General features: G+C 38.3%; 1 protein-coding gene across 2 annotated transcripts in view; it reads left to right on the top strand.

The window, feature by feature from the left end:
- The window catches only part of LOC131954807 (neprilysin-1-like), a 46,656-nt gene that overhangs the window by 5,420 nt on the left and 16,109 nt on the right, over positions 1–25,127 (top strand). The window contains exons 2-16 of one of the 2 annotated variants that reach the window (XM_059318599.1): positions 543–714; positions 1,772–1,819; positions 2,453–2,614; positions 4,642–4,725; positions 5,540–5,751; positions 7,032–7,111; positions 8,645–8,744; positions 9,429–9,515; positions 11,762–11,886; positions 13,352–13,454; positions 15,103–15,222; positions 15,962–16,060; positions 19,182–19,259; positions 20,258–20,358; positions 25,032–25,090. In XM_059318599.1, the coding sequence (XP_059174582.1) occupies positions 543–714; positions 1,772–1,819; positions 2,453–2,614; positions 4,642–4,725; positions 5,540–5,751; positions 7,032–7,111; positions 8,645–8,744; positions 9,429–9,515; positions 11,762–11,886; positions 13,352–13,454; positions 15,103–15,222; positions 15,962–16,060; positions 19,182–19,259; positions 20,258–20,358; positions 25,032–25,090 (1,630 nt within the window). Of the gene's footprint in view, positions 1–542; positions 715–965; positions 987–1,771; positions 1,820–2,452; positions 2,615–4,641; positions 4,726–5,539; positions 5,752–7,031; positions 7,112–8,644; positions 8,745–9,428; positions 9,516–11,761; positions 11,887–13,351; positions 13,455–15,102; positions 15,223–15,961; positions 16,061–19,181; positions 19,260–20,257; positions 20,359–25,031; positions 25,091–25,127 lie in introns of those variants that run through there. The other variant, XM_059318600.1, reaches the window with a different exon arrangement.

Below are 25,127 nucleotides of genomic sequence, written 5' to 3'. Positions count from 1 at the left end.
TGCCACATAACACTGACACACTAAAATAGGTCTGTGATACGTCAGTAGAGCCACGTCAATCAAACAGATTCCTAAATCTAGATCTAGAAGATTTTTAACGTAAATATTCCCCTATATAGATGTACAGTGATGTAAAGTATTAAAGTAGGCCAGTTTCTACCAAAGAGAAGTACTATTTGGTGTGCAATTTTTAATAGCTCCTAATGCTGTCATGATTAGGGTTAAGATTAGGTAATCTTTTTGATTTATCTGTTTCTGATTTCTTTTATTTGTAGGTGAAGTTTTAAGTGATGTTTATTTTATTTTCTGTCTTCGGGTTTTGTTATTTATTTATTTTTCTCTTCCAGGTGATATTATTTATTTCGTTTTTTTTCAGGTGATATATTTATAATCCACTTTTTTAGGGGATATTTTTAAATTCACTTTTTAGGTGATGTTTTTTTTCTTTTAAAGTTTAAGGTAATGTTTTTAAATCTCTTTTTTCAGGGGTTGTTTTTTAAATCTATGTTTTCAAATGATGTTTTTAACATCTCTGTTTGCAGGTGATGTTTTTCCCAAAAAATGAGAACCAAAAGTCCAAGAGAAATTGTCTACGGCGCTGGTCGAGAAAAGAATTGTATCTTCTGCTCCTCAGTGGCTTCTTGTTCGTCCTCTGTGTCGTCTTCGTCGTCGTGGCTTTTGCCAGGGACGTTCATTTGATGGAACAGCTTAGACGTAAGTGCCAACAGTTCCCCCCCCCCCCGTCACCTTCTACGTTCATCATTTGATGGAACAGCTTAGACGTAAGTGCCAACAGTTCCCCCCCCCCCCCCCCGTCACCTTCTACGTTCATCATTTGATGGAACAGCTTAGACGTAAGTGCCAACAGTTCCCCCCCCCCCCGTCACCTTCTACGTTCATCATTTAATGGAACAGCTTAGACGTAAGTTCCAACAGCCCCCCCCCCCCCGTCGCCTTCTACGTTCATTTGATGGAACAGCTTAGACGTAAGTGCCACCCTCCCATCTTTTACTGAGGCTTCTTTTGTATCATGGGTTGTCTTCTTTGTGGTGGGTTTCATTGGGACGTTCATTTGATGGAACAGCTTAGATGTAAGTGCCACCCTCCCACCATTTACTGAGGCTTGTTTTGTATCATGGGTCGTCTTCGTTGTGGTGGGTTTCGCTAGGTATGTTCATTTGATGGAAATGCTTAGACGTAAGTCCCAACACTCCCCCCCCCCCTCACCACATTTTACTGAGGCTTCTTTTATACCATGGATTGTCTTTGTTGTCGTAACTTTAGTTAGGGAGGTTCAGTTGATGGAACAGCTAAGATATTGGCTCCATGGGATATCTGCGGAGTTGTGACTCTCGCTGTTATATCATTATCTACACCACGATGTGTTTGATCTTTATTTATGGCTAGGTGAAGGAGAGTTCACGACGTGTGTCGTATTGATTAGCCAAACTTACGTCATCGTAAAAAATGGTATTACTGATGATGGGACTCCGTTTTTAGACACTCTCTCTCTCTTTCTCTCACAGTCACACACAATCAATTATATATATATATATATATATATATATATATATATATATATATATATATATATATATATATATATATATATATATATATTTGCAAATACTCGCACCTGTGGTGGGTGGTTCCTCCCCCCAACAGCCCCTCCCCCACTGGTTGCAGGTATCTTAACACATTTTGCATCCAGCAAAATTACAATTTAAAACAAACATTACTGTAAACAATTTTTTCGATTCTATTTCTTCAGGAAACTCAACAAGTAACGTGTGTATGACAAAGGAGTGTGTCACTACAGGTACAGTAACCATTGACAACCGTCACAATTTTCTAGACTAGCATGCCCCCCTCCCTTGAAACAAACGAATCAAGTGATTCAAATCATTGTTGTAATAGCGAATATTTTGCAAGTTTTTATTTTTTTTGTTTGAGACGGGCGTGATTGAAAGTCACGAGTTCGAATCCGGGACTTGAGTGTCGAAAGGACGTCTCTGAGTCTCTGAATCCACCCAGCTCTAATGAGTACCTAACACACGTAAAGTAGAGCAAAATAGATGGGGGGAGCAGGGGGGACATATGTCCCCGGGCGCCGATCTTAGGGGGCGCCAAAATGAGTTGGAAAATGTAATCGAAAGTTTAAGGGGGGTGCAAATCGAAAGGTTGGCCCCGGGCGCCAGGAAGAGTCGCTACGCCTCTGCCTCCAGTTGACACGTATCCTTAATTGTGTTGGAGGCGGATACCTTCCAACACTAAAATTAAGAACGAAGAAGAAGGAGAAGAAGTTTTGCAATATGCCTCGCTCATTATCCAACCATAACAGAAGTAACTACACATTATGTGAACATCGTGTAGAAAATATCATACACCCTCTCCCTTACAATTTTGACGTCATTTATGCCCTCACTTAACGCAAGTGCCCATCTGCCCCCAGCTGCCCAGATTATGTCCGGGATGGACTTCACTGCCCAGCCGTGTGAGGACTTTTACCAGTATGCCTGCGGGATGTGGAATAAGAAATACGTCATTCCCGAGGACAAGGCGACGTTTGGAACTTTCGAGAAGTTGTATGACGAGCTACTGATTATCATGAGGGGTAGGTGGTAGTCTGGTGGATGTGGTGGTGTATTGTTGGTGTGTTGGTGGTGTGTTGATAGTGGTGAAATGTTGTTGGTGTGTTGATAGAGGTGGTGAGTTGAATGTGGTAGTGTGTTAGTTGTGTGTTGGTAGTGTGTTGGTGACTTGTAGAAAGTGGTGGTCTTTTGTGGTGTGTTGAAATTGGTGATGAGTTTGGTGGTGTGTTTGGTGTTCTGTTTGGTTTTGTGTTTAGTAGTTTTTTAAAAGTGGTGTGTTTGGTGGTGTGTTAGGTGGTGTGTTAGATGTTGTGTTTGATTGTGTGTTTGGTGTTGTGTTTAGAAGTTTGTTGAAAGTGGTGTGTTTAGTGCTGTGTTATATGTGGTGGTATCTTAGCAGTGTATTGTAAGTGATGGTGTATTTGGTGGTCTATTTAGTGCCAAAAATGTGTGCACATGCACAGTAAAGTAATATTTTTAATAGTATTAATGTTAGCAGTAACAGACGCAATTCTTTTAAAAAGTAATGACACGGTATATATATTTAATGCAAAAAATAATTAAAATATTGTAAAGTTTACTATAGAAATGTATTAAGTAACTTAAAGGTATTCTCAAATTTATTAATTTTTTTTTACAATTTCTGCATTTTTTAACTTTATACAACTGATTTTTTAATAGATCTCTATATTATATTTGTAAATTCCACTTTCAGGCATGCGTTTATTTCTTTTAACAACCAGCTAATTTGACAAAATAAATTTAGATCCTCGTTAACAAAATCAAAAGTAACGGAGAAGTTTACTGCTAGTAAAACATCAAGCTACCAGTCGTATTTGAGTTTTAAAATATTAATGAAATAATCTAACAGTTATGAAAGTCAACACTTATCATAATTTTAATTTATAACTTTGAAAATTGTTAACCTCAAACAATATTAATGAACAAATTAATATCTGTTTGGTTTAAATTAAAAAACTTTTTGAAGGAAAATGAACATCAATTTATACTTTTTACAAAATGTACTTTGTTTTATATTCATTTAAGAACCTTTCATTTAATTACCTCCCTTGATTAAGCATTTATTGATGATACAGTGCGAGATAATTCATCACTGTTATAAATGAGCCTATCACTACTTAGACCCCGCCCACCTGCGCTCTCGTTAACACGAGCCGTCCGATGTCTTTGTTCTGGTGGGGGTCGGGGAGGGCGTGGTCGCTTAATTTAAAGTTGAAGGCTATTAAAACGTGTGGGAATATACCTGATGTATAGGCCTATATATATATAATATATATAATATACTCATATATATATAATATACTCATATATATATAATATACTCATATATATATATAATATACTCACATATATATATATATATATATATATATATATATATATATATATATATATATATATATATATATATATATATGTGTGTGTGTGTGTGTGTGTGTATAAATACATATACATGGATATTTATATGTGAGACGTGAGACGTCCAGTTGTTGTTTTTTTTTTGTGGCATTGTTTGTATAAGTTTTTGAACGGCGTGATCGGTTAGTAGAGCATACGACTGCTAACCCAAGAGTCTCGAGTTCGAATCCCTGGTTCTTGTCCATATAACACCTCTAAGCTCTGATTAGCGCCTGATTTATCTTAGAGAAAGTAAAAGATGCTCGGCATAGATGCTGGCCACACTGTCTTTTCACAAGCCGAGGCCATAGAAACAGGTGCGCGCTACTTCACCTGCACCACCGTCTGGTTCAAAAGCATGCTTATGGTATAAATGTTTCGGGTAGTGTTTGAATAAATCCATGAGAAAACATTTGCGTGAATTAGCAAGTCAGTTTTTATTTGGGTTAAAGGTTCAAATCGGTAGTTGAGTGTTTGTATGTGTTTTCCCCCAGCAAAGACAGCTCCCCCCACCCCACATATCTCTTCTTTCTATCCCCCTCTCCCCTCTATCTAGGAGGGTGAAACAGATTTTGTTCTACCTCATATATGTAAAAAAAATATTGCTCTTTATTTATTTGATTTGTTTCAGCTCTGCTAGAGGACCATAAGAGACCCGAGGACAGCGACGCCACGATGAAGGCTAAACTCTTCTATAGGTCCTGCATCAACTTCAGTAAGTCCGTAGGTCATCTTTGTATTGGTTAGCTTGTAGCTAGTAGGGTAGGTCATCTTTGTGTTGGCTAGCTTGTAGGCAGTAGGTCATCTTTGTCTTCGCTAGCTAGTAGCCAGTAGGTCATTAGGTCATCTTTGTCTTCGTTAGCTAGTAGTTAGTAGGTCAGTAGGTCATCTTGGTATTGGTTAGCTTATAGCCTGTAGGTCATCTTTGTTTTGGCTAGCTAGTAGGTCAGTATTTCATCTTTGTGTTGGTTTCCTTTTGCATATCCTTATGTTGACAGTTTTTTCTGCTAATTTTTAAATATGATAAAAATGAATTAATTTTTTTTAATAGATATTTATTTTTAAAGTTTGTTTCACTTATTCTTGTCCAGCTTTTGTGTTTAATTTTTTTCGATTTACCCAAAATACTTTTTAAATTCAGAAATCGTTTTTTTCCCTCGTTCTGCTCAAGGTCTATAAAAAAATTATTCTTAAAACTTTTGTTCTGTCCCGTTAACCAGAATGGTGTGGTCGAACAATAGAGCATTTGACTTCTGACCCGAATATCTTGAGTTCGGATCCCGGGTTTGATAGTGTACGATGTCCCTGAGTCCACTGAACTTTGATGGGTACCTAACTCACGTTAGGGAAAGTAAAGGCGGCTGGGCATAGTGCTGACCACGCTATCCCTTCATATGCCCAGGTCACTGAAACAGGTGAACTCTACTCCACCTACCCAATGGACCTTGAAAGGGTATTTACTTACTCAAATTTGTTTCTGTTTATATTTTCTGAACTTAACTTTTAAAAACTTTAAATCTGTTATTCAGCAATTAGCGCAGTGGACGGCAGGAAAATTGTGGACGACCTAATTAACGAACTTGGTGGCTGGCCGATTCTGGATGACCGCTGGTCAAGCGAGGGTTTCAACCTGGCCAGAACGTTGGCCAAAGTCCGACTGATGGATACCGGAAGTATGGCGGCCTTTTTGTTGAGTGCCGTAGGGGCAGATGACAAGAACTCGTCGGTCAATATAATACAGGTTGGTATATAGGTCAATATAATACAGGTTGGTATATAGGTCAATATAATACAGGTTGGTATATAGGTCAATATAATACAGGTGGGTATATAGGTCAATATAATACAGGTGGGTATATAGGTCAATATAATACAGGTAGGTATATAGGTCAATATAAGATAGGTTGGTATATAGGTCAATATAATACAGGTTGGTATATTGGTCAATATAATACAGGTTGGTATATAGGTCAATATAATACAGGTTGGTATATAGGTCAATATAATACAGGTTGGTATATAGGTCAACATATTACAGGTTGGTATATAGATCAATATAATACAGGTTGGTATATAGGTCAATATAATACATGTTGGTATATAGGTCAATATAATACATGTTGGTATATAGGTCAATACAATACAGGTTGGTATATAGGTCAATATAATACAGGTTGGTATATAGGTCAATATAATACATGTTGGTATATAGGTCAATATAATACAGGTTGGTATATAGGTCAATATAATACAGGTTGGTATATAGGTCAATATAATACATGTTGGTATATAGGTCAATAAAATACAGGTGGGTATATAGGTCAATATAATACACATTGCTATATAGGTCAATATAATACAGGTTGGTGTATAGGTCAATATAATACAGGTTGGTATATAGTTCAATATAATACAGGTTGGTATATAGGTCAATATAATACAGGTGGGTATATAGTTCAATATAATACACGTTGCTATATAGGTCAATATAATACAGGTTGGTATATAGTTCAATATAATACAGGTTGGTATATAGTTCAATATAATACACGTTGCTATATAGGTCAATATAATACAGGTTGGTTTATAGGTCAATATAAAACAGGTTGGTGTATAAGATAGATTGGTCAAGTATAGATAGTATAAGATAGATTGGTCATATATATGTGATTACACTTAAATTACTCAAAGTATACTTCAATAGTCCCGAGTTCAGACCCCGAACAGACAAGACACATTAGCTAGGGGCAGCAACTCATCTAGGAGAGAACTCTCTAAAATAAAAAAAATATGCTGCCTTGGTTAAACAAAGTGTCAAAGACTATGGAAGCAAATCCAGGTAGAAAAGCAGGCTGAAATCTGAGCCAACGGTCTATATGGTGCATAACTAGATGAAACTTGAAACGTAATTGTGCTGGAGGAAATCCCTTCTACCACTAGAAATAAGAACTAAGAAGCCAATATATATTTGTACATCAACTAGTGGTTTAGAGCATGAATCTTTTGTTTGAATTTTTTCAGCTTGATCAGGGAAACTTCGGAATGCCTAGCAAAGAATATTATCTATTACCTAACCACAGTGAGCATAAACTAGCCTACAGGTAGGGTTCTGTTATCTACCTTTATTTAAATTTTTGTTTAGTTATAAAAAAAACCCACTAAATAATAAAAAAAAAAATTGTGTGAAATTGGATTTTATTTCTTGTTTAGGTTTTTTATTTTTTTCTGAAAAAAAAACTATATTTAAAAAAAAATTCATTTTAGATAAGTTGGGGTGATCGTATTTTGTTTCTTTTTGTCAAATGTTTGTGTTTTCTTACGAGTGCGCGTTTTAAAGTTTTCTTTTTATAAATAATCTCAGTGCTCAAAGCGAGAAAATCCTTCAGATTAAAAAAAAAAATTCCAATCCATCTCTTTGATGACTGCACCGTCAAAGCAACGTAACACATTTTAAGATGTTGTTCGCCAAATCAAAGAAATAATATTTCTTGATCAAAGAATGTGTATAGAATAAAATTTTTGACAATGTTTAAAGTTTGATATGATTAGCCTTTGTACCTTTGTTTTTCAAATATCTACCTGGAATTATTTTTTTAGATTTTTTATTTTAACTTAAAAAGTTAGGGAGGTTAAATGTATATATTTTGTTTCTTAAACTATTTCTATAGTTCTAAAGCTTAATTTTAAAGTTGTGGTGTTAAAGGTTTAGCAAAATATTATAAAGAACTATTTTTTGTCAAATTATCTAATATATTACTAAAACAAATTTTTAAAACTAATTATTTTAACTGATTATTTTATTGAATTATTTAAGCGAATTATTTGTAATATTTTTAGCAAATTATTTTAGCACGTTTTAACTAATTATTTTAACAGTTTATTTTTAACAATCTGTAAAATGCCTAACACTGATCAAATATAGTTAATGTTCTGGTCTCAAAGCGGAAATAACCTCTAAACCAATGATCTTTAACCTTTTTGGAGGTACCGAACCCCAACAGTTTTATATGCGCATTGACCGAACACTTGTTAATAGTTCTATCGTCCGCACTGACAAAATGAGATCGTGAGTCACAGGAGTCGGGTGTCGGTCTCGATTGCTGCCTAACCCCTGAGACTGACTCACCGAAACCCCTGGGGTTCTGTTGAATCCAGGTTAAGAACCACTGGTCTAAACTAATAAACTAAACAATATTTTGGTTGGTTCATTGTTTCGGTTTAGTTCGTAAAAATGGTGTGTGTGGGGGGCGCGGGGGGGGGGGGGGTGGTTGCGGGGTGGAGTCAATCGCATATTTTAAACGAGTAGACTATCTTTTGAATTAAAAATAATTAGCTTTCGATTTAGCCTAGTGAGACAACAGCCTTTCTCGCTAACTCCCCTAAAAACAAACGTCTTATATTTACGAGAGTCTCTCTTACGTGACGAAGTTTCATAGAAGCATAGGTAGTAAATGAGATATGACATAAACATTTTCAAGAACGGACATTCTTTATTATGTAATATTTCGGTGAAAGTCATACCTGGAACACAATAAGCTGTTCAGTAGTTAATCGTTTATACTTAAATTATAAAGAAGTTTTAAAGTTCGTAAATGTGTGATCTTATGTTGTAAATTTCTTCTTTTTTTCCCCAGCCGTTTTATGAAAAAAGTGATTGAGTTTCTAGGCGGGAAAGGACCAGACTTGACACAAAAGGTGGAGGCTATTCTGGAGTTTGAGACTAAACTAGCAAACGTTAGTTTTTTTTTTTTTAAATTATGTGATCTTGTGCTACACTGAGGACTAACAGACCAATTGTTTTTCAACGTGTGCCTCTAGGTTTAGTTAGACCAATAGTTTTAAATCGTCTACCTTTAGTCATCGCCATCTCCGCATTCGTACTTCTAAGACAATGTTGTTAAAGGCTGTCCTTCGTCGTATTTCCTTGTTCGAGATTTTGTCGTCCTACTTCATCCTGAGAATAGTTGGATGAATCTTCTTTCAAAGCCTCTTAGGCGGCTCTCTCCTTTCTTGTTTAGTTTCTATGATTCTGCAGCATAGAGGAGTACAGAGCGTACAATAGACTTGTAGATCCTTATTTTAGTTCTCTGCTGCAGTGAGGATGATTTCAAGGTCTTAGCGAGTCTGTTGAAAGCTTGTACTGCCATTGCTATTCGAGTGGCTATTTCTTTCTTGATGCTGCCATTTGCTGATATATAGCTGGCGAGGTACTTAAAGTCTTCGACCTCTTCTAGCTCTGTTCCATTAGCACATACATACATTTAAACTATCATAAACTTTAGGAAAAACATGTACGCTTTGAAACAAAAAAGTTGCTGTAATTCTGTTTTAACATTGCAAATTTTGATCCCATTAAAATCCTAGATGGTTTAAGTTTTAAAGTTTAAATGTTAAAGTATGTGTTGTTTGTGTTTGAAGGCGTCACGACCCAATGAGGAGCGACACGACACTGGAGCTCTCTACGACAAGAAGACCATAAGGGACTTCCAGAAACTAATGCCTGGTGTATGTGGGTTTTAGATCTACTTTTACCTGTTTGTTTGTGTGGTGTGTGTGTGTGGTGTGTGTTGTTGCTAGCAAGTGTGTATGATAACGTGTGTGTTTGTTGATGTGTAAGATTTATGTGTATAGTGTGTTGGATGTTGTGTGATGATTTTGTCTGCTGACATTTGTCATGGTGTGGGTGTGCTTCTCTCTCTCTCCACACACACACACACACACACAAACACACACACACACACATATATATATATATATATATATATATATATATATATATATATATATATATATATATATATATATATATATATATATGTTTATTATCGAAATTTCAAGCTTGAATTATTTAAGAATGTCTATTTGGTGAAATTATTTCTTATCTAATATTAACATTTTTCGGGCAAACAGCTTTCGGGCATTTGTCGCATTCGGGCAAGTGTCCATTCGGGCATTTGTCGCATTCGGGCATTTGTCCCATTAGGGCAAGTGTCGCATTCGGGCAAGTGTCCATTCGGGAAATCGGCCTTCGGGCAAACGGCATTCGGGCAAGTGTCTTTCAGGAAAACGTCCGCCATATATATATATATATATATATATATATATATATATATATATATATATATATATATATATATATATATATATATATATATATATATATATATAAATATATAATATATACACATCAAAGCAGCGCCGTAATCTACCTCAATTTCCAAACTGTCCGATCCAAAAAAAATTTAAAACCTAAAAAAAAATCATTACATTTTTTTTTCAATATTATGTCTTTGTCACGTTAAAAATGAAATTACATACTAGATCAGCGACGTAATGAATGATTGTGTCGGCATTGTGTACGTTATGTAGGAAGGAGGGAGGGGGGAGGGGTAGTATTAGTGGATCGATAATGGAGGCGTGTAAGCGTTTAGTTGAAAGAGTGAGGACGAGAAACGGAAGTAGTAGACGGCATGCCGGGACGGCGTAGGTTATGGAGTGCCGGATAGCGTGGTCAAAGCGCCGGTCTCGCCGGGTACTTAAAGACGCGGCTAGATAAATAAACCCCGCGAGTTACTGGCCCCTTGATCACGTGACTGACCCCGTGGGGTGAGGCGGCTCGCTTCATTATACCAAGGCAGGGAGTCGTTAGGAGGGAGGGGGAGGGGCAGTTGACGCCTAATGGTAGGGTGAGGCGGGCCGCTTCATTATATTGAGCCTGGGGGTGGGGGGAAGTTAACGCCTAATAGTAGGTGGAGTTAGGACAGTTCTTGAACGCGGTGTGAAAATAAATGGTAAGATAGTGACGTAGATTTACAAGTCTCGCATCCTTTGGGTGGTAGGGGGGGGGGGACCGGGGCGTAGCGAGGGGGGGGGGGGGCGGGGGGTGCGGACCGCACCGGGTGACACCATTTAGGGGGGTGACACCAAGGCAAAAAATAGCAAAATATATAGAGAAAAACTCGAGGGGGGGGTGCAAATCGAAAGTTTGAGGGGGGGGGGGGGGTGCAAATCGAAAATTTGAAAGTTTGTCCCTGGGAAGGGTCTCTATGCCTCTGGGGGGGGGGGGGTGACACCATTAAGTGCCGCACCGGGTGACACCCGACCTCGCTACGCCACTGGGGGGGTATCAATTTTTTTACACTTTGAAGTACTTGTTAGAAAAAAAAACACAACCCTACAGTTAACCTTGAAGGCGACAGCAACTCTTTTAGGAGAGACAACTCTAAAATCAAACAACTGCTGCCTTGTAGTTTGATCTTGGTTGGACAAGGGCTGTGGAAGCAAATCTAAAAAGGAAAAGTAGCCTGAAATCTGAGCCAACGGGCTATATAACGCATAACAAGTTGGCACATAATACTTAACTGTGCTATAGGGAATCCCTTCCAACACTAGAATTAAGAATGAAAAAGAAGAAGGATAATTATTACCGTGAAGTTTCGTATTTGCGAATTTACGTACATATGTTTTTAATCATTTGAGTGATTGTCTAAATATTGTAGATAGCCTTGATTAAGATGTGGAGTAGTCAATATTATGAAACGTAGGCAACGCTTAAGTCTTACTAAAACAAACACAGATGAGGGGAAAACAAAATGTTTCGACATTAGGCCCTCGTAAAAATAGCGCGATCAAATTCCCTTTTCCCCCCGTTTTCCATTGAATAATTTCTGTTTAAAGAAAAAAATTCTTTTAATTGGCATTAAAAAAAATATTACCACAAATTGACCCGTAACTTACGCGTAACTTTACAGTTTGACCTGATGACCTACCTGACCCACCTGATCCCTGACCCCATCACAGAGGAGGAACCGCTGGTCGTATTCGCCACCACCTACTTCCAGGACGCTCTCAAGGTCGTACAGGAGACGGATGTCAGGTACGTCTATCCGCATTGTGCCACTGTGTTCAGACATGGGTATAGGTCAGTGGTCGGGAACCTGCGGCTCGCGAGCCGCAAGCGGCTCTTTTGATAACAAGACGCGGCTCTCCAGTTCCTTGAACAAATACTAATAATCTTAATAAAAAATAAAATATTTGAAATAAAAAATGTAAGTGGCTCTTTAAAACCAGGGAAATTTTGAAAATTGTAACTTTTGGCTCTTCCGCTTCAAAAGGTTGCCGACCCCTGGTATAGGTGACAAAAACCCTCCACGACCATAATTAAACCACTCACGTCACCATAACAGAACCCCGACACGACCGTAACAAAACCCCACCTTGATCATGACAAAACCCCGACACGACAATACTAAAACCCCGACACGACGATGACAAAACCTCGACAGTACTAAAAACCCCGACACGACGATGACAAAACTCCGACACGACAGTACTAAAACCCCGACACGACGATGACAAAACCCCGACACGACATTACTAAAACCCCGACACGACAGAACTAAAACCCCGACACGACAGTACTAAAACCCCGACACGACAGTACTAAAACCTCGACACGACAGTACTAAAACCCGGACACGTCAGTACTAAAACCCCGAAACGACAGTACTAAAACCCCGACACGACAATGACAAAACCCCGACACGACAGTACTAAAACCCCGACACGACAGTACTGAAACCCCGACACGACAGTACTAAAACCCCGACACGACAATGACAAAACCCCGACACGACAGTACTAAAACCCCGACACGACAATGACAAAACCCCGAAACGACAGTACTAAAACCCCGACACGACAATGACAAAACCCCGACACGACAGTACTAAAACCCCGACACGATAGTACTAAAACCCCGACACGACAGTACTAAAACCCCTACACGACGATGATTAACCCCGACACGACCTCAACTAAACCCCCACAATCTATATAATTATATAATTATCTTCATGGGGACCATAGAAAACACTACGCAGTTTAGCCACCACTCTTACCCCCACATTTCAGGTGAGCTATGGTTTACCCCGAATGTTTACTATAGTAGAGCCGGTTCGAATAAGTGACGGCTATTAGGTGCAGATAATTTAGTATTTAAACGATTTGAAACTAGGGGAGATAATAAGTTCTGCTTGATATTTTCATTGTCGTCTGTAAACGGCTGCTTTTACTGATAAGGGTGGGGGTGGGGGGAAGACAGGGGGTCGGGGTAGTGTCGAATTCACAAATTATGAATTGTTGATAAGTAGAAAATAAAACAACTAGATAGCGGCGTATGCTACGTCGCGGGTCAGCTCGTAGTATTGTAAAACCCCTCATAAGCCATGACAAAACCCTGACACGATCATACCTAAACCCCGTCACGACTAATACTAAACCCCACCATGATGATAAACCAAAGTGACGTAATAAATAATGACGTGTATTCGATCTCCCAGGACTGTCGCTAATTACCTGGTATGGCGCGTCATCATGAACTTAGCGCCTGAGTTCTCGGAGCCAATTCTAAAAGCCAGCAACGATTATAAGCTTGTTATACAGGTGAGTTATAAGCTTGTTATACAGGTGAGTTATTAGCTTGTTATACAGGTGAGTTATAAGCTTGTTATACAGGTGAGTTTTAAGATTTTTATACAGGTGAGTTATTGCTAGTTATACAGGTGAGTTATAAGCTTGTTATACAGGTGAGTATAAGCTTGTTATACAGGTCAGTTATTAGCTTGTTATACAGGTGAGTTATAAGCTTGTTATACAGGTGAGTTATAAGCTTGTTATACAGGTGAGTTTTAAGATTTTTATACAGGTGAGTTATTGCTAGTTATACAGGTGAGTTATAAGCTTGTTATACAGGTGAGTTATAAGCTTGCTATACAGGTGAGTTATAAGCTTGTTATACAGGTGAGATATAAGCTTGTTATACAGGTGAGTTATAAGCTTGTTATACAGGTGAGTTATAAGCTTGTTATACAGGTGAGTTATAAGCTTGTTATACAGGTGAGTTATAGCTAGTTATACAGGTGAGTTATAAGCTTGTTATACAGGTGAGTTATAAGCTTGTTATACAGGTGAGTTATTGCTAGTTATACAGGTGAGATATAAGCTTGTTATACAGGTGAGTTATAAGCTTGTTATACAGGTGAGTTATAAGCTTGTTACACAGGTGAGTATAAGCTTGTTATACAGGTCAGTTATTAGCTTGTTATACAGGTGAGTTATAAGCTTGTTATACAGGTGAGTTATAAGCTTGTTATACAGGTGAGTTATAAGCTTGTTATACAGGTGAGATATAAGCTTGTTATACAGGTGAGTTATAAGCTTGTTATACAGGTGAGTTATAAGCTTGCTATACAGGTGAGTTATAAGCTTGTTATACAGGTGAGATATAAGCTTGTTATACAGGTGAGTTATAAGCTTGTTATACAGGTGAGTTATAAGCTTGTTATACAGGTCAGTTATTAGCTTGTTATACAGGTGAGTTATAAGCTTGTTATACAGGTGAGTATAAGCTTGTTATACAGGTCAGTTATTAGCTTGTTATACAGGTGAGTTATAAGCTTGTTATACAGGTGAGTTATAAGCTTGTTATACAGGTGAGTTATAAGCTTGTTATACAGGTGAGTTATAAGCTTGTTATACAGGTGAGTTATAAGCTTGTTATACAGGTGAGTTATAAGTTTGTTATACAGGTCAGGTATTAGCTTGTTATACAGGTCAGTTATAAGCTTGTTATACAGGTGGGGTGTTAAAAATTTATTGTCGTATTGATATTTCGTTGTACGGATGGAAATGTGTCGTATTTTGCCGTAATGATGTTACTTTGTCGGATTGATGATATTCTGTTGTGCTGATTTTGCAGTATTGATGATATTCTTTGGTAGTGGCAATATTTTTTGTCGCATTCATGCTATTGTGTAGTACGAATGATATTTTGTCGTACTTATTTTGTCGTACTGATGACATTTTGTCGTACTGATGACATTTTGTCGTACTGATATTTTGTCGTACTGATGATATTTTTTCCATTATGATGATATTTAGTCGTACTTATGCTATTTTGTCATTATGATGATATTTTGTCTTACTAATGATATTTTGTCAATATGATGATATTTTGTCGAATGAATGATATTTTGCCTTGCTGATGATTTTTTGCCATTATGATGATATTTTGTCGACCAAATGTTCTCAGGGCGTGAAGAAGGACCAGGTGAGGTGGAAGAAATGTGTCGAGTCAGCCAATGAGAAACTTGGGATGATTGTTGGTGCCATGTTTATCAGGGACAACTTCAAGAAGGAGAGCAAAGACACGGTCAGTGCTTGTTTGTGTACAGTAGCAAGGTCAGGGTCAGTTCTTGTTTGTGTCTAGTAGCAAGGTCAGTGTCAGTTCTAGTAGCAAGGTTAGGGTCAGTTCTTGTTTGTGTCTAGTAGCAAGGTCAGGGTCAGTTCTTGTTTGTGTCTAGTAGCAAGGTCAGGGTCAGTTCTAGTAGCAAGGTCAGGGTCAGTTCTTGTTTGTGTCTAGTAGCAAGGTCAGGGTCAGTTCTAGTAGCAAGGTCAGGGTCAGTTCTTGTTTGTGTCTAGTAGCAAGGTCAGGGTCAGTTCTAGTAGCAAGGTCAGGGTCAGTTCTTGTTTGTGTCTAGTAGCAAGGTCAGGGTCAGTTCTTGCTTGCTCTGATGGGCACTTGCGGAAAACAAGGCGGCTGGGCATAGGGCTGACCACACAATCCCCTTCGTCTGCCCCGTGTGTCTTGGGTACCAACGGGAAAAATTAATATGATTCTTACCACATTCCCTACCACTTAGCCACTACCACCCATATCTCACTACCACCCATCTCCCACTACCACCCCTCCACTACCACCCATCCACTACCACCCCTCCACTACCACCCATCAACTACCACCCCTCCACTACCACCCCTCCACTACCACCCATCCACTACCACCCATCCACTACTACCCATCCACTACCACCCCACCACTCCCACCCATCTCCCACTCCCACCCCACCCTCCCCTCTAACCCAGCTAAAGCCGTATATTTAAACCCACAGGCCCTAGAGATGATCCACAACATCCGCGAAGCTTTCAACGACCTACTGGAAGAAAACGATTGGATGGACGAGAAGACCAAAGAGTTCGCCAAAGAAAAGGTCAGAGGTCATTTCTATAATTAGAACTAACATGCTGACTTTGTGTTTGTGTTTGCGTGCGTGTGTGTGAGAGAGGTTTTTACATAGTAACCCCTCTAAAGGGGTGACGGGGACATATGTCCCCGGGTGCCGACCTTAGGGGACGCCAAAATGGGTTGGAGAAATAAATTGAAAGGTTGAGGGGGGTGCAAATCAAACGTTTGAGGGGGGGGGGTGCAAATCGAATAGTTTGTCCCCGGGCGCCGGGAAGGGTCGCTACGCCTCTGGACGGTCATGAATAATAATAAAAACAGAGGTGGACTGGTGGATGTGATAAGAAGGTGTGCAGCTGATGAATTGAGGCTTCTTCTCTTTTTCTTCTCTTCTTCTTCTTCGCTCTTACTAGTAGATGATGTGCGGGATTTCCTTCAACACAATTGAGTATTATGTATTAGCATGTTTAATGCTATATGGACCGATTTTAGCCTGCTTTCTCACACACATACACGCACACGCATACACACACGCGCGCAGTGTTTTTTCCAGACTTTTTTTTCCGGGGGGGGGGGGGGCACTTGAAATTTTCGGGGGGGGGGGGGGGGGGGCGGTAGACTTTCTTCGGGAGGCGGACACTGTTAAAAGTATATATTTTCTATATAAATTATATAAATTTCATTTCGTTCGAAGGGGATGGGGGCGGTAAAAAGAGAGATGCCTGGAAGAAACTCTGCACGCGCGCACACTCATATAGCCTACATACACAGAACAGAGTGCAACACTGAGAGCTTTATATATGCATTTATTTAATTTATAATTAATGGGTTTTTTTTTGTTTGTTAATTTGTAAAATGTGGCAAGTCTCGTAACTCCTCAATGAGAAGTATTCCACACAGTACATAGACAGCCCGAGTGTATAAATATGCGTTTATTACGTCCCATTTGTAATTTTTAGTGAAGGGCGATAACATATATAAAATTTATTAAAATTTCCAAAATAGTACATAACTTTTTGTTTGAAAATAAAATATCTCTAGTAAAGTTAACATTTGGTAAAAGATTAAACAGTAACATTAAAAAAAACCAAATTACTCATAACAATAAATAAATGAGTTTGTATTTTTGATGTATTTAAAATATAAAAAGCGTAAATGAAATTCTAATCTATTTTTAAAAGAAACGAGTAATTGACAATAATTTAATCATTTAAAAAAAAAAATTCCACTCACTAACCACGCCGAGGAAAAAAATCCTTTGAATCATCATTTAATTACACATTTGCATTTTCTGGTTGGTTTTTTTTTTATTTTTTAATTTTTAATTTTTTAAATTTTTTTTTATTTAGACGTTTTGTATTAGATCTATGTATACGTAAACCATCTTAAATAAATGAAAGTAGGCTACAAGCAAGAAAGAAATATTACTATTGTAAATCTGTATCAGTCCTCACAAGCCGATGCTGAAAACTGTAATACCAAAGCGAACATGACACGGCAAACTGACGCTGTTAATTACATGTCTGAGGCGGGGGAAAAAAACGTTTATATAAAAGTTCTTTAAAGATGAAAAAATAGTTTAAATTTGGAGTGTGGATTTCTGTAAAAAAAAAAAAAAAAAAAAAAAAAAAAAAAGCAGAAAAGCCACATCTTTTCCACTACTGTGATAGATGTATCCAAGTCTATAGATCGCCTTCTTGTGAATTTTATGGATAAGCCTGTCAAAATTTATGCATGACAACGCAGGTTTGCCTTCAAGAACCTGAGCATGGCCAATACAATAGAACAAATCATTGAATGTATGAGTATGGCCTCTACAATAGAACAAATCATTGAATGTATGAGCAGAAAGAACTTGATAAGTAAAGCGGGAGTGATCTCCCCTAAACTTAAAAAAAAATAATTATTAACATGATCAATCTGTTTTCGATAACTATTGATATGCTTGAGATAATTAGCAGATCAGCTTACCATCTTGATGAACTTTATTTTCACGGCTAAATAATTTCAGGCCTAAGCTTTCAGTAAAGACAGCAAGGTTTTTTTCAGTGTATTTAAAGGATGATTATTTTAAAGGATTTCGTTTTAGAATTATTTTGAACTCATGGAGGAGTAAAATATCGATATTTGTTAAAATATAGATTTCGAATTTTTGCACGTTTTTAAAAGTTCCAAACATACTCTTTATGCTAGAAAGAAACAAAAAACTAAAGTACACAAATAGTGATTTTATTTTTTCCTTGTCATACACTTATGTTGGGTTAATCTGCTGTGAACTACACATTAAATACCAAACCCCTGAGCATCAACATAGCAGGGTATGGCATGAACTTCTCAAACTAAGATGTTCCATCACTCCTAATTAGGCCGTCTAGACTTCACTGTTTCCGGGTTAGATAAATTATAGGATGACGGGCTTTTTTAAAGATTTTTTTTTATCAAAGCACCGAGCATTATGGAATAATTAGTGGGTCAGCTGATGACGTCATCTCGTTTCAGCCATTTACGGTGTCATGTTGTTGTTTGGCCGGCGTGTAATTTTAGCTCACGCTTTTCGTAACAATCCCTAAATGGCTTTGTTTTTGTTTTCTGCGTGTTTATATAAGGCCCGCCATAGCCTTCTTAAGACACTCTTTGACATTCTTGGTGTACTTAGGTAGGATTAAACCTACAGACTTAACACACTTTTACTCTAATCTTAACAAGAATTCTAACACAAATTACTTATTTTTAAAACTGTCATTTCAAATATGTCTTGCTTTTCTGTTTATATTTATTAGACACATTACATTAATGTGCGTGAAAGAACACTTTCAAGAACATATTCAAGAATACATTTAAGAACACATTCAAGAACACATTTAAGAACACATTGAAGAACACATTTAACAAAGCATTCAAGAACACATTTAAGAACACATTCAAGAACATTTTCAAGAACATATTCAAGAACACATTTAAGAACACATGCAAGAACACTTTCAAGAACTGATTTAAGAACACATTCAATAATATAATTCAGTGTCTAACTAGCTACTCATTGTGAAACAAACCCATACATACATACGGTTTTTTATAATTAGCTTTTAGAATCTTTTGAGCTAGGTTGAATTAAAAAAATAACGTGAAATATTCTTTAAATATTACAGGCAAATGCCATGAAGGAGAGGATTGGATATCCGGATATTTTGACGGACAGCAAGCAATTGGACTCGAAATACGAATCGGTAAGTTGGTAGTGGGGAAGGGGGTGGGGGGGGGGGGGGTGGGGAGGGTATGGCGAGATAAAATGAGAGTCGGGAGGGTGAAGTAAAAGGTATGCAAGGGGGGGGGGGTGGTCATTACATCCTTGTCATGCACACATATTCATTTGTAATTGTGGTAATTAGTAACACTTCATTATAAAGCTTATTTTTATCCTGTTTTAATTTTAAATGAATTATGTTATTAGTTATATTCAATATCTGAATATACAAGTATATAAAAAGGTTAGATATAAGCTTATATATAGAGTGAAGGTTACTGTTAATACTAGTTTATATATGAGCTGTTCACCAAGTTACTCACTTTTACAAAGACACATCCAGTAATCGATACTACTTTATTTATCACCACTTGACGATACTGACAATGACAACCAGTAATCTATACTACTGTTTTTGACGAAGTCATCGATTCTGACTAAAACAAAACCAGTAATCGGTACAACTTATTTTATCACCATGTGACGATACTGTCCAAGACACAACCAGTAATCGATTCCACTTATTTTATCACCATGTCACGATACTGACCAAGATACAACCAGTAATCGATACTACTAATTTTTCACCACGTTACGATACTGACTAAAACAAAACCAGTTATCGGTACTACTAATTCTATTACCACGTGACGATACTGACCAAGACACAACCAGTAATCGATTCCACTTATTTTATCACCATGTCACGATACTGGCAAATATACAACCAGTAATCGATACTACTATTTTTCATCACGTGACGATACTGACTAAAACAAAACCTGTTATCGATACTACTTATTCTATTACCACGTGGCGATACTGACCAAGACACAGACAGTAATCGATTCCACTTATTTTGTCACCACGTGACGATACTGACCAAGACACAGACAGTAATCGATTCCACTTATTTTGTCACCATGTGACGATACTGACCAAGAATCAAGCAGTAATCGATTCCACTAATTTTATCACCAGCTGAAGTTAACAGAAGATTACGTCCACAACGTCAAGCACATTATAGAATTCTCGGCCCGGAAGTTGATGTCTAAGTTACGTGAACCGGTTAACAAAACCAAGTGAGTACTGGTTAGGTGGGTGGTTAGGGTTAGGTTGGTGGTTAGGGTTAGGGTTAGGTGGGTGGTTAGGTGGTTAGGGTTAGGTAGATGGTTAGGGTTAGGTGGGTGGTTAGGGTTAGGTAGGTGGTTAGGTGGTTAGAGTTAGGTAGTTGCTTAGGGTTAGGTGGTTGCTTAAGTAGGTGGGTGATTACGGTTGGGTGGGTGGGTGGTTCTGGTTGTATTAGGTGAGTGGTTAGGGTTAGGTGGGTGCTTAGGGTTAGGTGGGTGGTTAGTTGGATGGTTAGGGTTAGGTAGGTGGTTAGGGTTAGGTTGGTGGTTAGGTTCAGATTAGTGGTCAAGGTTAGGTTAGACCTTGTTAAAATGTCTTACTGACAAATAGCGAATTTAGAATTGAAGATTGGAGAATGTGGTGGAGCTGGTTTGAAAAAGAAATATTTTTTTTTCTAAATGTTGAGATCGCAAGAACTTATATATATATATATATATATATATATATATATATATATATATATATATATATATATATATATATATATATATATATATATACTAAGAATTTCGGCCTTGTTAATGTCCAACTGGGAAAAAAATGTGGCCTTATTAATGTCCAACTTACGAGAGCGCCGTAACTATGGTAACTAGGTCATGGACTGAATGTGTTGATTGACCTTTGAACTTTTCACTCTGGTGTCTGCTTGGTGAGTTCCATTTAACGCCGTCAGGGGGCGCCGCCGGTGATTGGCTGGTACACGTCAGGTGGTGCGGCTGAGATGGAAGAAGGTTCTGTGTCATCAGTGTTTGGTTTGGCGCCGCTTTTAAAGTTTCGGCTACAAGTAGGCTACTCGTCAGAATTAAGAATAGTAGTAATAGGAGAGTTTAAAAGGAGTTGCGGAAAAACGAAAAAATTTGTTTTTAATGTATTTATATAATAGGTTAATATTGATGATCCTAATCTCAATATAGTGATACTTCATTTATTCCTTTGAGGCCATTGAAGAGCAATAGGCTGCAGCCTTACTTTTCCATTGGACTCGGTTTTGAGCGGCTCTCTATATGTGCTCCCATGTAAGCCCGGCAGCCTTTGCCTCATCTTCTACTGTTCCTCCAGGATTTCCTTGGCCGGCCTTCTTCCTTCTTCCTCTAGGGATTCAAATCTATTGCTTTGCTTGCGATGTTATCCTCTATTCTTCTCAGGATTTGCCCTATCCATCCCATTTGCGGGCTTTAGTATCCCTGTCTATTTTTATAACATGTGAGGTGCAGTAATAGTGCGCAAGGACATTTTTTTTTGTTTTCTGAAATCCAGCATATTTAGACATTAACAAAGAATAGCCACATGTACAATGTAGCACAATAAAACACTTTTACACAAAAAATAAAACAAAATTAAAGTGTATTAATATAATTAGTTTGTATATTTGCGCATTTTTTTGTTTGCGCATTTATCTGTTTGCGCAGTTTTTAGTTGTGCAGTTTTCTGTGAACCAAGATAGTGTACTGTCCCCTCTGATAAAAACAAGGTAATTAAAAAGTCTAGTGACAATTTTAGCGCAATTTCCTTATGTTATCTAAAAATAGCTCTGTCGTAGCGTAAATCAAGAGCAGGGTTAGTAAAACCATTGGTTAGTTATTAAAACGTTTTTTATTAAAAAAAAATTCAGTATTTTACAAGTTTTATTTACAATAGAGTTACATGACTAAAAACCATTGCGCGCCTAGCTACTGAACGTGATGACGCAGCCATTGGACGTGATGGCGCAGCTATTGAACGTGATGACGCGTGTGGTGTGGTTGGATAAACATGCCTACTAATTCGGTCCAAATTTTAATTAATTCAAAAATTTTTTTGTGACCGAACGAAAGGATATTTTTGAAAACTTTCTTCGGCAATATTGTTCTAAATTATGGCAGAAATCGACTGGTACATGTTTCAAGTCGCTAAGTGGTCTGGTTGCCGAGATATGGGCCAAAAACTGCTTTTTTCGAAGTGTTTTGGCTTTTCCGGGAAATCCATGAAAGAAACCCGGAATTTTTATGGCCTATGTTCATCCCCGTAACTTGCTTAACATAATTGCTTTTGGAACTAGTCCTCGATATTGCTTCGTTGAGGAGGAGATACGACTTAAAGCTGCGGACACACATCCATCCATTCATACATCCAGAAATGACGGGTTAATAAACGCAATTCTCCAGAATGGAAATTGCGCTAAAAAATGTAATATCCATAAGATAAGACTCATATTGATTCATCTATAGAGTCTTATACTGAACTGTCTATCGCCAGGACAGTACACAAAACCAAAACACGTCCCACAAAAAAATTCTATTACGTGAACTATATTTCTGTCAAGGGCGGTAATTCTGGATAAAAAAGGGGATATAATGATGTAATTAGTACTCAAAATATCATAAGATGGCGTGGATATTCGAGACAGCGATCTCAGCCTTGGTTCGTTACATTGTAAAAAAAAAATGTTATACTCTCCCTTAGTTTTTGTATCATTAGTGGTAGTATGGACGGTCTTTTCTTTTTGAGGTGGTGGTGGGGGGGGGGGGGGGGTGTTGTAATGGACGGTCATTTTCTTAGGTGGGGAGGGTGGGGTGTTTGGTCGAAATGGACGGTCTTTTGGGGTCTGGTAGTGTTCCATCACCTCAGGGTGGGAACGATACTTTTTTCTGGCTGATATTTCCAGTGTGTTGGTGAATATAGTTGGTTATGATAGTCTTCTTTTAGAAGCCAATCAGTTGTAAATGTTTTCTATATAAAAAACAATGTATCTGAGTAAATATATCTCTTGTTAAACATTAGGATATGATTAGTATAAGTAAGTTACCCTTTCCGGCGAAGCGGTTGGTAGGAGAGATGTTTCTTCGGCCTCAGCGATAGTGTGGTCAGTATTAAGCCCACCGCCTTTTCTTTCCCCAATTCAGGTACCTCTTAAATTTGGTTGGCCTCTAGGCGTGATACTGAAGCGGATCCTTGACTAAAGTTAAGTTAATTAAGCTGGGTGAGTTCAACATGAATAGATGAAATGAGTTCCAAAAAAAATCTAGTTATGAGTATTTATGCTGGGTTTGATTTAGACATTTTTTTCAAGGTGGGGGAGAATTAATCCAGGCTAGGGGGGGGGGGGGGGAAGTGGGTGAAGTCGCACTAGATTTTCGGGGGAGGCAGCGGAAACGGGTTAAAATACATTTTCTATATTTAAAAAAAAATATTTCGGGGGTGGAAGTAGCGCTGCCTTGAGCGCCCCCCCCCCCCGTCTCTCCGAGACATCCCTGAAAGAAACGCTGGGGTTTTGTGGTGTAGGACAAAAGGCCAACATCCTAAAGGCCGACAAGACAAAAGGCCGACAGCCAAAAGCCCCGAATAGGGTTCGATAAAAGTTTAAAATCTGGATTTGGGATATAGTAAGGTTAAAGGATCGAGTTTAGACTAAAGGTTTAAGCAGCTGTAACTGCATAAGGGGAAACAATCCACACTCTTCCCGGGTAGGTTTGAACGCTGATCTTGATGTGGATACAACAAAACAAAATACTAATCCAGTAGGTCAATTTAACTATGGAGTATGAACGGGTAAATCCTATTCTAAAAATACCTCATTGATTTTCCCGAAAGTTTGTGACAACAAAAAATATAGTTCTCGCTGGTTTGGAGGCTATTGATTGAGCACGCGTTTGTCTAGACGGGTATCACGTGATCATGGGGCAGTGGAGTGTTTGTTTTGTGTCTGGGGGGAGGGAAGGGGGGAGAGTACAGTGTTAACAACCGCTGGGGTAACCTTGGTGAGTGGTCTGTACCGGAAGTCGACACTAGTGTCTTTGCGCATGCGTTTGGAACCGATTCTCGTGTCTAAATTACAGTTGTAGGAAAGTTGTGTTTTTTTTTTTGGGGGGGGGGGGGAGGGGGGGGGGGAAGGCTACATTTCATGGCTGCTTAGTGAATAAAATAGTAGATAGAAGTGTTAAAATGTCTTCCAATTACAAATTTATCATTTCTATATTTGGGACGGTGTGGTGGAGTTGTAGAGTGTTTGCCTGCTAAACCCAAAGGCTCGAGTTCGGATACTCGGCTCAAAGCCGTAGTACGTTAATGAGTCCACCCAGCTCTGATGGGTACCTTATTCTTGTAAAGGAAAGTAAAAGCGTCCTGGCATAGTACTGATTATGTTATCCCTTCATATGCCGAGGTCATAGAAACAGGGGGGGGGGGGAAACAGGGGGGAAACAGTTGAAGGAGGAGGTAAGGTATTGTGTGGTCAGTGTTGTGTTGAGGTACCCCTCATGGATTTCCTCTGAACTCAAGCCCGAACAAAGATGTTACGTCAGTCACTGTTATTTACTAATATGATACTAATATGATACCACAACTGTTGTGATATGTTAAGATGTGAAGTGTTTGTTTCAGACTTTTTTTTATCCGGGGGAGGGGGGCACTTTAAAAATGCGGTGGGGAAGGGCGGACTAATATTCCGAGAGGCAGGGGGGGGGGGTGAGGACACTTGTTAAAAGTATATATTTTCTACATAAATTCTATTTCGTTCGTTGGGAGGGGCGGAAGTCGTGATCTTGGAGGGGGGGGGGGGGAAGTGACCTATATTACTGATGCCTGAAAGAAACACTGAAGTTGTGGAGGTATTTAATGTATTTTTTTAAAATTTTTCTTTCTTTAGCTGGGAGCAGGATCCAGTGGTGGTCAATGCCTTCTACAGCCCAAATGCTAACGATATACGTAAGTGTATAGGCGACTGTTTGTTGTGTAGTTTAGA

The sequence above is a fragment of the Physella acuta genome, unplaced genomic scaffold (genome assembly GCF_028476545.2).
Source record: "Physella acuta isolate Inbredline_101_S28 unplaced genomic scaffold, ASM2847654v3 ptg001031l, whole genome shotgun sequence".
Lineage (NCBI taxonomy): Eukaryota > Metazoa > Mollusca > Gastropoda > Physidae > Physella > Physella acuta.
This window is presented reverse-complemented; position numbering and strand designations above follow the sequence as displayed.